This window comes from Scomber scombrus, chromosome 4 (assembly GCF_963691925.1).
Source record: "Scomber scombrus chromosome 4, fScoSco1.1, whole genome shotgun sequence".
Taxonomy (NCBI): domain Eukaryota; kingdom Metazoa; phylum Chordata; class Actinopteri; order Scombriformes; family Scombridae; genus Scomber; species Scomber scombrus.
In genome coordinates, this window is record NC_084973.1 from 33,751,635 (window position 1) to 33,766,193 (window position 14,559).

The window sequence follows — 14,559 nt, forward strand, 5'->3', positions numbered from 1 at the left end:
GGTGCAGAACTTTATAGCTCTGCCTCTGCTTCTCCTCAGCCAATCAAATCAGCCGCTTTAAATCTGATCGGAGGAAAGAAAACAATCAATAATCGATCAGCTGGCAGATCAATCATACAGAGCTGCTCCTCAGTGCTGGTCGATCAGCTCAGAGACTCGCTGCCTCTAATCGCTTATTGATCAGTGATCAGTGATCTATCAGCAGCAGGTGGAGGAGTGAACATCTGTCGGCTGCTGTGACCTTTGGACTGAGAGTCAACAAGCGTCTCCTGTTCCCAGACTACATTACCCACAATCCTCTGCTGTCACTCCACTCTGGTTTATCTGGAAAAAACTGAAACTCAACTTTCTTCTGTTGTTGAGTTTTAAAAGTTAAAGAGAAACATTTTATAAACTTTTAAAATCAATGTTTTAATCATTTAAGTTCAGTTTTTAATTAATTGTTATTAGATGAAAGTATGAAAAGCAGCTTTCTTTGTTTCTTTGTGCTGAGTTAAAAGTTTGTCTGAGCTCATCTTCAGCTCAACGTTCAGTCTGAAAGTTTACAGAGAAGAAATAAACAAAACTTTATAAAATTAATCATATTTTCATATTTATACACTGTTAAAAAATGAAGAGTACACGTCACTACTGGTTCCTCCAGGATCAATTTTGGTTAAATAGGTAAAGGCCTTCTGGAGAATGCGGGCATCGATCCTGCTACCTCTCACATGCGAAGCGAGCGCTCTACCACTTGAGCTAATTCCCCTGCAGGAAGCTGCAGTCGTTTTGCTCCTCGCTGCACTTTGCTTCCTTCCGCCCATCTGGAGGATTCATGTTCCTGGAAGTGGAAAAACGTCTTTGTCTTTGGTTCATCCACTTAGAAAGTGTACAAATTAGACCCTCCACACCTTCCGGGTGTGTGTAAAAACCTGTTAATCCATTGTGCTCTGAACGCGTGAGTTGGAGTCCTGTTCAATTCAGTCCTCCGCGTTCACATGACTACAAGCCAACGAGAAAAGCCACATTTCCAGACTGCCGGAGAGAGCGATCGAAAGTCAAAGAGAGTCTTGAAGGAGTTAAGACAGGGGAATTAGCTCAAATGGTAGAGCGCTCGCTTAGCATGCGAGAGGTAGCGGGATCGATGCCCGCATTCTCCACAAGGCTTTCTTTCTGTGAGGACGCAATGTTGCGTTCAACTTTATTGTGCGCTGCAACAAAGAACCCCATCTGTACAACTAATTCAGAATTCATATGAAGAGAGCTCTCCTACATGTACTGTAAGTTCTTTGCTAGCCTGATTTCTCTTCCCACTCCACCTTTTTTTTCTTTTTTTCTTTTAACTTTTGCATCAAGTTGAACTTTCCTCACCTTCCCTTTGGGTAGCGTTGGCAGTTTATCAGAGTTCTGTTGACAATGAAAGGCGTCCTGCTGTGTCTCCAGTGTTCGCGTCTGTATGTGTGAACCGGCTGTTAGACTGCCACCTATGATTCAATCCTTCCAAACAGGTGTCTCACCTATTCACACCTCCAGTCACGTCACCTGACCTCACTGTGTTTCACAGCGTGTCCAAACAAAGACACCAGAAGATGGACTTTCAACCTGCCTGTTAACAGACGAGGTGGCCGAGTGGTTAAGGCGATGGACTGCTAATCCATTGTGCTCTGCACGCGTGGGTTCGAATCCCATCCTCGTCGTTCTATTTACACATAACCCCCGTTTCCACTACAGAAGTTCCTGTTAAAATTTAGGAACTTACAGGAACGTCCTCTAGGCCGCTGTGTCTCCATTGCAGAGTAGGACTCACCGGAATCGAGGCGACATAATCATTGTGTGACGGTTTTGACCGTGACGTCACTGAGGCGACACGACAACATAGAAGGAGCTGAGGTGGTTTGTGTGGACAGTATGAAGGAGAGGAGACGATTCTGAGCACATGTGACAGGCCTGAAAGAGTCTGAACGTTCTGCTGCTGGAACATCAGCAGGACCGCTTTGTGGGGGGGCACTGATGGTCTGGGGAGGCAGATCCTTGGAGGGTCACACAGAGCCAACGGTTCCCTGTTAGGAACCAGAACCCTCAGAGACAGTAGGACTGAACTCTGCTGCAGCTTTAGATTCTTAGAGACCCTCCTGTCGTCCTCCCGGGTCAAATTGACCCCATCTCTTTTGACTGTTCTTTCTTTCCTTCCTTCCTTCCTTCCTTCCTTCCTTCATTCCTTCCTTCCTCCTTTCCTTCCTCCTTTCTTTCCTTCCTTCTTTCCTCCCTCCCTCCTTATTCCTTTCGTTCCTTCCTTCCTCCCTCCTTACTCCTTTCCTTCCTTCCTTCTTTCCTCCCTCCTTACTCCTTTCTTTCCTTCCTTCCTTCTTTCCTTCCTTCTTACTCCTTTCCTTCCTTCCTTCCTTCCTTCCTTCCTTCCTCCTTACTCCTTTCCTTCCTTTCTTCCTACCTCCCTCCTTACTCCTTTCCTTCCTTCCTTTCTTCCTTCCTCCCTCCATCCTTACTCCTTTCTTTCCTTCTTTCCTTCCTTCCTTCTTTCTTTCCTTCCTTCCTTCTTTCCTTCCTTGACCAGAGGACAACAGGAGGGTTAGGGTTAATCTGAACATGAAAGAAACCAACAGACAGATCAAAGATTAAACTCATGTTAATATTTATTTATTTATTACAGGAAACTTTATTCTTCGTATATATTTCTTTGTCTTTAGACAAATTTCACATTTTTGCACGCTTGGCTGATTCGCTCAGTGGTTCCCAATCTGAGGGTCGCGACCCGTCGACGGGCCGCCAGGAAAATTTAGAGAAAAAAGTAAAAAGTAGTTTTTCAGACTCAAACAGACGAGCTGTGATGAAGGTTTTAAATATGGCTTCAGATTAATAACATAAACAAAAGGTTGGGAACCACTGCGCTGTTTGCTCTGTGCTACGTTAGCTTAGCGTTAAAGTGGCGTTAAATCATTAATAAAGAGTCTTTGTTAATTTTGCACCAAATGACACAAAAAGCTTTTTTCCAGTGAAACACGATGAATCTGTCGCTTATTGATCGGACAGATAAACTGATCACTTCTTCTTCTACGGTTTGAGTTTACGTGACGTCGGCAGTAAAAACATTTAAATATCACGTCTGTACAGAAATATCACGACTCGGTCTGCGCTCGTCTACGACAAACTCAGATAGTTACATTATTGATTATAGATTTAATACAAACATCATCTTCATCATCTTCATCGTTATTATTTTATACAACAGCAGAAAAAAACCCTCTTCAAACAGGAAGTGTCAGTGCGTTGAACAGAAATGTTTAAAAAAGTTACAAAAAAGAAAAAAAAGAGAGAAAAAGAAAAAGTATGACATCACAACATGATGTCACAGTATGACATCACAATATAACCTGCAGGGTGAGCTGCGCAGCAAGGATCCATTTAAATGATTATCTGTTATTGATCGGTCAAAGCTTCAAAATAAAAGTAATCTGCTGCTCAACATTTTCAAAATAAAATCAATAAATAAAAACTGCTTCATTTAAATAAATATAATAATTATAAATAAATAAATAAAATAGTAACTGCAGGTTTCATCATTTATGGGACAAAAATATGAATTAATATATAATTAGTAATTATTTGTGACTTTAGTTTCAGAGTCATTTAATCTCATTCTGACTCTTTAATTATACATTTAAAGAGTTTTAAACATTATAAAACGAAACAATGTTCACAGAAACAACATTTATATTTTACTGCAGCATCACAGATATATTTTCACTCAGACGTTCAGAAACAAAAGACAATTTTTTCCCTCCTGACTTCAGTGTTTTAACAAAATGTTTTTAATGAAAGAAAAATCACAGAGAGTAAAAGTTGTAAACTGAACAATAGAAATGTTTTAACCTTTGTGTCGTCCTCCCGGGTCAAATTGACCCCGTCTGTTTTGACTGTTCCTTCTTTCCTCCCCTCCTTCCTTTCCTTCCTCCCTTCTGTCCTTCTTTCCCTCCCTCCCTCCCTCCTTCCTTCCTTCCTTCCTTCCTTCCCTCCCTCCTTCCTTCTTTCCTCCCTCCCTCTTACCTTCCTTCCTCCCTCCTTTCCTTCCCTCCTTCCTCCCTCCCTCCCTCCTTTCCTTCCTTCTTCCTCCCTCCCTTCCTCATTTCCTTCTTTCTTCCTCCCTTCCTTCCTTCCTTCCTTTCTCCCTCTTTTCCTTCCTTCTTCTTTCCTTCCTACCTCCTTTCCATCCTTCCTTCCTCCCTCCCTTCCAACCTCCTTTCCTTCCTTCTTCCTTCCTTCCTTGACTCGAGGACAACAGGAGGGTTAAACTCTGAATCACTGAGTTTAAAACATAAAGAAGCTTAATGTGAAGTTTTAATGAGAGAAACATTAATTCAACCATCAGCTGCTCGTTTCTTTTTCTTTATTTTGAATCTTTTTGTTCTTTTTTTAAAGTCTGAACTGAATTTCCTCTTTTACTAAATGAGTTAAACTTGATGAAACTGTGTGAGCTTTAAAAACAGATGAAATAAAAGCTTAAAGAAGTGAATCCTGGCTGCTGCAGCTCACCTGTTAAACACCAGCAGAGTGAACGTGCGCACGTGTGCATGTGTGTGTGAGCGTCACTGAGAACAAGACTCTGATGTTACATAAATACTTTAACATGAAGTCCAGGATCGATAAAGTGCCGACTGCAGATATTTAAACTGTGATCGTTATCAGCGCAGCGGCTCTGATCAATATTTACCGATCAGCTCAGACCTTCACCTGCTGAGAGGTTACTGCAGGTCAGACCTTCACCTGCTGAGAGGTTACTGCAGGTCAGACCTTCACCTGCTGAGAGGTTACTGCAGGTCAGACCTTCACCTGCTGAGAGGTTACTGCAGGTCAGACCTTCCCCTGCTGAGAGGTTACTGCAGGTCAGACCTTCACCTGCTGAGAGGTTACTGCAGGTCAGACCTTCACCTGCTGAGAGGTTACTGCAGGTCAGACTGACCCGCGGACAACAGCAGGAAGAGAGGAAATATAACTAAATAAAACTGTAAAAAAAATAATAAATAAAATAAAAATAATAGCAATAAATATTGGCAATACTTCAGTAAAGTTAAATAATAATTAAAAAAAAAAAATTTAAAAAATACTGCAGGGAGTTTTAAACCTGAAATAACTGGCGAGTCTCTGAATGATGACGATGATGATGATGAAGAATAAAACGCTGAGTTCAGAGAGAAAAAAAACAACTACATTTTCACTTCATTTGATTTTTGGGTCCATAATATAATTTGCTAAATTATACCAAAAACAAATAAATAAATTGGTAATCTCTTTTGTTTTAATTATATTTGGTTCATTGTTTATAATAAAATAATTTACATAATCTGATTTTTGAATGAGTATTTCTTTAAACATTAATGCCAAAAAAAGTGAATATATATATTTTTTTAGTCTTTAAGGATCATAATTCAAAGATTTGGTTTTAGATTGTCGGTCGGACAAAAGACGACGTCACTTTGGAAACTGTGACGAAGGTTTTTCACAATTTAATTTAACATTTTATTAGATAATCAATAAAATAATAATAATCCTGATACAGGTGAGACTCGCTGGACTTTACGTACGGAAACAGAACAACTAACATTAGCTACTACATTAGCATGTTAGCATTAGTCAGGTTGGTTTTACAGTGAGTGTTAAATTCCTGTTAGCTGGTATATTTGCATTAGCATTAACGTTAGCTGTGTTGGTCTATCGGTCTATTGTCTTGTAACGTTAGCATTAGCATTAGCTGCGTTTGTTCAAGTTAAAGGAACCGTATTAAGAGATAAAAGTTATATAATTATTATTTAGCTGTTTTCTGCTGAGTCATATTTCCTCATCTTGACTTGAAAATGCTGTTAGCTTCAACACTGAAATTATGACCCATGACACTCAGATATTTACGAAACTTTTGCCGCTAAACAGGCTAACACAGAAGACAACTACAGCTAGCCGTAACTGCTATATTACATTAGCCAAATCCTGTTAGCTCTTAGTAGCCTCATTGACCTCAGTTATGATGTTATTACAGTTGGTGACAGATGGAAACAAACTAGTTTACTATCTGAACATTAGACATGTCATCGTTATTAAAAAAGCAGGAAAAATGAAAAGTGAGGGGAAAATACATGTTTCCCGCTTTTTTTCAAAACCAAAAAACCCTAAAAGCAGAAAAGGCTCAGTTCCATCAAACAGTAATGTAGCTCTGTGTTCGTCTGAATAAATGAAGACTTTTAATATTTATTTGGCCTCTAACCGTTCAAACCTTTAAATATTTAATAAAGTCAAATATGAACCAGATGTTAATAAATGTTGTATTATTCCCTCTTTTCTTTCTCTTTATCATTTAATGATGCTTTTAGTTTCTTCTGCTGCTGTTTGCATCATTTCCTGTTTAAAGCCTCATTGACCTCAGTTATACTCAGATATGATGTTTTTACAGTCGCTGACGGATAGAAACAAACCAGTCTTTTAGTTTTCTGTCTCTCAACCAGGCGGGGAGTTCTGGTCCTCTGAAATGAGGCCAACGTGGAAGTAACTTAAAACTGCATTCTATCAAAAGGCCACCAGGGGGCGACCGTTTTGGTGTCAAAAGGACTTCCGTCTCAGTAAACGTTTTCAAAATGTGTTTATGGTCTCAATCGCTAGTTTAAAGCCTTCTTCAATGCAGTATGATGTTCATTTGGGACATTTTGGCCTCCCTGATTTTATATGTGACGATAAAGCAGGGTATGCATTAGGGCGTGGCTACGTGGTGATTGACAGGTTGATTGGTTCACAGGTTCAGGAGGGCGCCTCATGCTCCTCCTGATGCCCATATAAGTAGAATCCCTGTTTTTATTTTTCCCAGCATGCACCTGAAATGTTCAAGATGGCGCTGCTCAGATCCGATACTTTTAGCTGCTTCATCACACAATATCACACTAAAGGCTAGAAAATATTAACTGTGTGATTCGTGTAGAAATGAAAAAAAAGCTGGAAGCAAAAGCTGTTAAAGGAGGAAAATCTCTTTAAAATGAGATTTCCTCAGTTGGAGTCGTTCTTGTTCTCAGTGAGGCTTCCCTCGTATGTTTCGTGCACGTGCGTGTTTTTCACAGAACGACAGCCGTGTTCGTAACGACACGTTTTTTTAAAAACTGTAACAGACAGCAGCTACATCGCCTCTGCAGTGTGAAAACCTCCTAACTCCAGCGGGCCTGCGGGGGGGGGGGGGGGGGCAGACCTGGGGGGAGTTGTGAGGTTTTCACCGGACATCAGTTTCTGTTGGTCGGCAGGTCGGAGTTACAGCGTCGTGGAGGTAGACAGAGACTGACATCATGCAGATCTAATGACATCATCAGCAGAGACACAGTGGAGGTGGAGCCTACGTTTCCCATCATGCCCTGGGACTGACAGGGGGGGGGGGAGAGGGGGGGCAGTGGGCGGAGCCTCTGGATCAGAAAGTATTTTCTTCTGTACATCAGTTTCATTTAGAAGATGTTTAATACTCATCTGTGATTTAACGAGATTTAACTTGAGAAGAGTTGAGAGGAATTTCTCGGGTTGTGAATTATTATCTGACAACATTTAAACAAAGTTAAAATGTGTTGGTTTGGAGTCTGGTGTCATAATTAATTAATTATTAGAGAAATTAATCATACTGGGTCAATTAAGTAAGACATCATAATTGCTCTCCCCATTATATTCTATGTATCTGAAAATTCTTTCTTCACACACTATAAACACATCTTTGTTTGTATTTATTTACTCTTTAAGTGTTTATGTTGTATGTCTCTCTATAGGAGGACCATGATGAGCCCTTAATGGGTTTTATTGGCTCCTTCTGCACATTTCTCTTTATTACTTATTGTTTCCTTTTTCCATGCATGTATTGTTTTTCTTCTTCTTTTATGAGCAGTAAATTAATCACATAAATAATGTTTTCTTCTGTCAAAACAAATGTGTCATTACAGAAATTCAAAATAAACATTATTGTCTATAAACATGTTTAATATGTAAACCTGTGATGTCATCACACCTGGATTGAATACATACATGTTAGGTGTGTTTTTATGTTAAAACATTTTTTTTTTAACTTTTAAAGACTAAAAACTTTAGACTCTTAAAAACTTATGAAAGAAATCTCTGCACACCCGAGTGATGGCAGGTCACACTGTCTCGCTCACCTTTTTAAATGTTTCCCCATTTTTCATTTTTCCCGCTTAAAATAAATAATAAATATATAAAAGCGGGACAAATGAAAAAAAGCGGGAAAAATGTACATAAAAAATAAGCAGCAAAAAAGAAAAAGCGGGAAAAATAGCTTTTTTAAATTTTTCCCGCTTTTTTTCCCCGGAGCTTTTTTATTTTAGTCTAAATCAGTTTCAAATTAAAACAGTAAAAGAAGAAAAGGTTCAGTTCCTTCAAACAGTAATTTATCATCTTTTAACTTCAGCTCTGTTTTCGTCTGAATAAATGAAGACTGTTAATATTTATTTGGCCTCTAACCGTAAAAGAAACCCAATATATAAAACAGATGTGAATGTATGTTGCATTCCTCCTTCTTTCCTCTCTCTCTCTTTATCATTTATGTCATTTATAGAAGCTTTTAGTTTCTTCGGCTGCTGTTTGAACCCTAAACACAGAACCACAGCAGTCTCCTGGAAATCTGATCCGCTGCTGTCGAGTTCCTTAAAGACAGAATCACATCTTTCTTTCCTCGTTAGTTTGCTGGACTGGCTCTACAGAACTACACTTCCCATGAGCCTCAGCGGTGACTCGCCCTGACGGACCCCTACAGTCGGGTTCAGTTAGGAGACTCCTGCGGCTCTGCGCTCAGGAAACGCCTTAAAAAATAAAATACTTCCTGTCCCAGAGACTCGACCCGGCTCCCCCGAACACTTTGATCAGGTTTCTGATCGTTAAGGAAACTTTAAAAGGTCTGTGTTGGATTTCTTCGTCGAAGGCATCGTCTTTTATCGGGAACTGATCGGGAGGTTTGATGAGTTCGTGCGATCGATCGGAGTGACGAAAAAACTAACAAATAAACAAACAGGAAACTGGACGAAACACAGCAGAAATAAAACCGAAAGGAAACCTTCAGGCTGGAGGCTACAAGCAGAGCAAGGCGAGTGTGTGTGTGTGTGTGTGTGTGTGTGTGTGTGTTAGCGGAGGGTGAGATAACAGATGGTGTGTGTGTGTGTGTGTGTGTGTGTGTGTGTGTGTGTGTGTGTGTTGGCACAGTGTGACGCCATCCAAAAGTCCTGATGCCATCGTATTCTGCTTCCTGTGTCAGGAGAAGCTCAGTCTATCCATCTGTGTGTGTGTGTGTGTGTGTGTGTGTGTGTGTGTGTGTGTGTGTGTGTGTGTGTGTGTGTGTGCGTGTGTGTGTGTGTGTGTGTGTGGCTCAGTAACAGCAGTGATTCTCTCGCTCTCGCTCTCAGACCACGGTGCTGACGGAGGGATCTGATAGGTTGAGCTGGCCGGTGATGTCAGTCGGGTACGGCTACAGGGAGAGGGACAAAAAAGAGAGAGAGAGAAAGCAAAGGAGACACACATGTTAACACGTCATTTTCATCACACACACACACAAACACACACACACACACACACACACACCCACGCAGAGCGAAGTCGCCCTCAGAGCCAAGATGGTGGAGTCTGTTACTTCCTGCTGTCGCATGTTGTTTTTCAGCCAGTTTTAATTATAAAACCACAAATGTTCCTCTTTTTCTCCTCGTTCCAGATCAGAACCAGACCAGGTCCAATTCTACAGTAACGCTGCCTGGTGACCAACAGATACTGCAGCTGAGTCTGTTTGCAGACGACACGCTGCTGTCGCCTCAGATTGAAGCTCTTCTAATATTTTATCATTTCATGTTGCAACAAAAATAGTTTTAATGCAGCAACTTTTGCATTAACCTTCGTGTCGTTTGACTGTTCCTTCTTTCCTCCCTTCCTTCCTTCCGTCCTTCCTTTCCTTCCTCCCTCCTTCTCTCTTTCTTTCCTCCCGTCCTTCCTTTCCTTCCTCCCTTCTTTCCTCCTTTCCTTCCCTCCTTCCTCACTCCCTCCTTTCCTTCCTTCTTCCTGCCTTCCTCTCTCCTTTCCTTCCTTCTTTCTCCCCTCCTTCCTTCCTTCCTCCCTCCTTTCCTTCCTTCTTCCTCCCTTCCTTCCTTGACTCGAGGGCAACAGGAGGGTTAATGGAACATACAATCCTTTACTGGCTGAATTAAATATTAACTTGAATCCAACAAACTTTATTTCAACACTGAAAGTAAAAAAGAGGATTTCTTGAATAATTAATCCACATCAGAGCTGCTGTGTGTGATCTTTGCTTCACTGTGAATAATGTATGAAGGTGTGTTTGCATGTTCACTTATTCATATTTAAATATACTTAAGTATGCATGTGTATGTATGTATAAACAGATATAATATGTATGTGTAGCTACTGTGTGTGTCTGTGAGTAAATACATATACACCTTCATTTCATTACTTATATTTTATTTATTTTATAATTTTTTAGTTTGGTATTTTAGTTCTTCCCATTCAACCAGGCGGGGAGCTCTGGTCCTCTGAAATGAGGCCAACGCGGAAGTAACTTAAAACTGCATTCTATCAAAAGGCCACCAGGGGGCGACCGTTTTGGTGTCAAAAGGACTTCCGTCTCTATACAAGTCAATGGAGAATTCACCAACTTCTCACTTGATTTCTAACCTCAGTAAACGTTTTCAAAATGTGTTTATGGTCTCAATCGCTAGTTTAAAGCCTTCTTCAATGCAGTATGATGTTCATTTGGGACATTTTGGCCTCCCTGATTTTATATGTGACGATAAAGCAGGGTATGCATTAGGGCGTGGCTACGTGGTGATTGACAGGTTGATTGGTTCACAGGTTCAGGAGGGCGCCTCATGCTCCTCCTGATGCCCATATAAGTAGAATCCCTGTTTTTATTTTTCCCAGCATGCACCTGAAATTTTCAAGATGGCGCTGCTCAGATCCGATACTATTGGCCTCCGAGCAGCAGTCCGCAAACCAATGGGTGATGTCACGGATGTTACGTCCATTTCTTATATACAGTCTATGGTTACAGACACAGATTTACTTGAATAAGGTTTATAAATCTAAATATCTGACTTTTAACTGAAGTGACAGAAATGTTAAATGTTGATGTTCGTGAGGTTTCATTCTGCTGCTGAATTAAATATCTTCTTCTTCTTCTCTGGTGTAATGTGAGCAGACGTCTCAGCAGCAGCAGGCCGAGGGTTCGACTCTGTCTCAGCTTGTTTTCTACTGTCTGCTTTTTGTTATGCTCTGTTGGACTTGTGTTGATAATCTGCCCCACCCCTCCCCCCTCCCCCCCCACCCCCCCTCCTCTGGGTGTTACCATGGAAACAGATGTGGTTTTAATGTGGGTTGTTTTTAAGCCTCTCTGCTCAGAAGCCTTCAGAGAGAAGAAGAGGAGGAAGAGGAAGAAGAGGAGGAAGAGGAAGCTGCTGACGGACATCAAGCAGAGACTCTTCAGACATTTTTCCTTCATCTTGACTCTGAGTTTTTTTTCTCGTTTTCTTCGATTCAAACCTCGTTAATAAACACACGATAAAGGACTCTGCTCCAGTTTAACCTCCCAGACTGTTTACTGTGTGCTGATGTGAGTTTAAGCCTTTCTGTGTCACTGTGTTCCATTTAATCCATTTACAGTCAGTCTGATGTTTGAGGGATTAACAGAAGAAACTAAATATACGTTATACAATGAAACAGGCTTCAGTTAGCTCGCTGGCTAATGTTAGAATAACTTTCCTTTTATAAAGAGAAATAAAGTGTTTCAATATTCAGATGTGAACTTAAAGTCAGACTTGATTTTCATTCTGTTTGTGAATTTAAAAAAAAGCAGAAACTAAAAAAGATTTGCTGCTTTTTGTGGAAACACGTACGATCTGTCGTGATTTTACGACATTCGACTGGCAGCGAAATAAAAACCAGAACGTCCGTTTCACAAATAATAAACTTTAAATACCAAAAAAAATTAAAATTAAAATTCCTTCCTCCCTCCCTCCCTTATTTCCTCCATCCTTCCCTCCTTCCTCCCTCCTTTCCTTCCTTCTTCCTCCCTTCCTTCCTCCTTTCCTTCCTTCTTTCTCCCTTCCTCCCTTCCATCCTCCTTTCCTTCCTCCTTTCCTTCCTTCCTTCCCTCCTTCCTTCCTTCCTCCCTCCTTTCCTTACTTTTTCCTTCCTTCCTCCCTCCTTTCCTTCCTTCTTTCTCTGAATTATGGATAAAATTACAGCAATAAACCTTTTAAATGTTTATTTAATTGCTGCATTTCCTTTCAGTCACATTTGGGCTGATTAGTAATTTCTTCATAACCTGGCTGATTAAATAAAGACATAAACATAAAGTATCTACAGTAACAGCGTTTATTAAAAAAACATAAAACAGATTATTTTGTTGGTATTAAACAACTACATTTCCCATGAGTCTTTGCTGGCAGTCATGTGGTTGAGACTGATGGGAAATGTTGTAGCTGCTTGTTTTTCAGCTGATAAATGACTTCAGTTATCAAAATAGTTACAAAAAGACTCTGCTCTGTTCAGCGTCCCCGTAAACCACCTCAGAGTCAGACTCAGAGGTGGTTTACGGGGACGCTGAACAGACTCACTGATGATGTTTATTTATATATTTTAATTATCTACAAATAGCATCAACGGTGAGTCAACGTCCCCGTAAACCACCTCAGTCTGACTCTGAGGTGGTTTACGGGGACCACTTCAGTCTGACTCTGAGGTGGTTTACGAGGACGTTGACTCACCGTTGATGCTATTTGTAGATATTTAAAATATATAAATAAATAAATAAAATTCTCTGATTCAGCTTCTTAAAGTGAATATTTTTTGGTTTATTTAATCTTTATGACAGTAAACTGAATATATCTGAGAAACACTGATCCACATTTTTCACCTTTTTCTGACATTTATGGACCCAATAACTAATCAATGAAAACAATCAATAGTTGCAGCTCGAGTTTGTGATTTTTGTAGTTTCTGAATTATTATAATTTCTTTTTTTTTATCTGACAAAGAACGAAAATCAAGTCAAATTTTAAGTTCATGTTTTACATTTCTGTAATTATTCTGTTTATAAAACGAAACTTGAAATATTAAAACCTAAAAGCTGCTCTGACCTGTTTCTGATGCTCATTATTTTTAACTTAATAAATTATTTTTTTATTGTATTTATTTATCTTTAATTGAATTCATTTATTTTTAATTTAAGGACTCGAGTCATGACTGTTTATAGTTTTATATCCAAACAAGATCTGATTAGAGACTGATCGAGTGTAAACGAGGTCAGGATGTGTGTGTGTGTGTGTGTGTGCGTGTGTGTGTGTGTGTGTGTGTGTGTGTGCGTGTGTGTGTGTGTGTGTGTGTGTGTGTGTGTGTGTGTGCGTGTGTGTGTGTGTGTGTGTGCGTGTCGGTCGGTCGGTCGTGCTTGCAGAGGAGGACAGAGGTAGTGTGTGTGTTTACAGCATGTAGTCTGGACACCATTCAAATCCACTGAGAGAGAAAAAACACTCATATAGAAAATAAAGAGAGATGATCACAGAGAGAAATGAGTTCGAGTCTGACCTCACCTGATCAATAACTAATCAATAAACTGAGTGATCATCGCTGTGACTGTTGAAACTTCTTAATGAGGATTATTAAATCTGTTTCCTCATTAAAATGTTTCAACAGGAGACAAACAGCTGATGTCAGGATCTCTGCAGACAGAGTGAAGTATAATAGATTTATAATAATAATAATAATAATAATAATAATAATAATAACCGCTGTGGATTTAAAAAGAAACACACAATATTTGGCATTTTTCTGAGCTGCTGTTGGACATCTGACACAAACTGCAGCTCTTGAATATGACGACTGGAATGAGACTTTTATGCATCAAAAAACTGAAATCCTGCATTTTGGCTCCAAGCTGACTCAATTATTCATTAATCAGACCCACAATGGTCAGTATGTGGTGATATGATCATAAGATTCACCACAGAAGCAGGAAGTAGTTTCACCTGGAGCTGTTGAGTTAAAGTTTGAATCCCTCAGATTTCACTTATGATTCATTTTGATGCTTCGTGTGGTCGACATCGTGTCAATCAGAGCAGATCTGTATCACACCTGAGCAACACTTCCTGCTGCTGAGCAACACTTCCTGCTGCTTCACATTAAAAGACTTCTGAAACATGAGGTGGCTTTTATTGTGAAGCAGGAAACAAGCGGCTCATTTGTCTTTATGCTTCGTCATCCATTAAGCTGCTGGGTTTTATTATTGTTTAAACACTTTGCTGCAGTGTTTTAACCACATCTGCTGTTACCACGGTAACCACAGGTGTCACCACATCAACCCCACGGCTGAAATCTGAAGGATTGAAACTTTAAAAATGTTAGTCTTAAAAACATTTAAAGAGTAACTCAACACTGTCTGAAACTCTGCTGGTTTAACATCACCTGCAGTGAAGCACAGGTGTGACATCACTGTGACATCATTGTGACATCACAGGTGGCTACAGGTGAACATGAGGCTGCATATTATTG

At 40.0% G+C, this 14,559-nt stretch overlaps 2 protein-coding genes and 2 non-coding genes across 7 annotated transcripts in view; 2 read left to right on the forward strand and 2 right to left on the reverse strand.

The window, feature by feature from the left end:
- Positions 1-14,559, reverse strand: part of LOC133979436 (uncharacterized) — a 1,726,912-nt gene that overhangs the window by 1,373,180 nt on the left and 339,173 nt on the right. The window lies entirely within an intron of this gene.
- On the forward strand, positions 1,067-1,139 carry trnaa-agc (transfer RNA alanine (anticodon AGC)). The gene has a single exon. It is a non-coding gene; the product is annotated as a tRNA-Ala (tRNA).
- Positions 1,595-1,676, forward strand: trnas-gcu (transfer RNA serine (anticodon GCU)). The gene has a single exon. It is a non-coding gene; the product is annotated as a tRNA-Ser (tRNA).
- The window catches only part of grin1b (glutamate receptor, ionotropic, N-methyl D-aspartate 1b), a 48,501-nt gene continuing 43,354 nt past the window's right edge, over positions 9,413-14,559 (reverse strand). For all 4 annotated transcript variants that reach the window (XM_062416876.1, XM_062416877.1, XM_062416875.1 and 1 more), the window contains one exon: positions 9,413-9,478. In XM_062416876.1, the coding sequence (XP_062272860.1) occupies positions 9,413-9,478 (66 nt within the window). The remainder of the gene's footprint in view (positions 9,479-14,559) is intronic.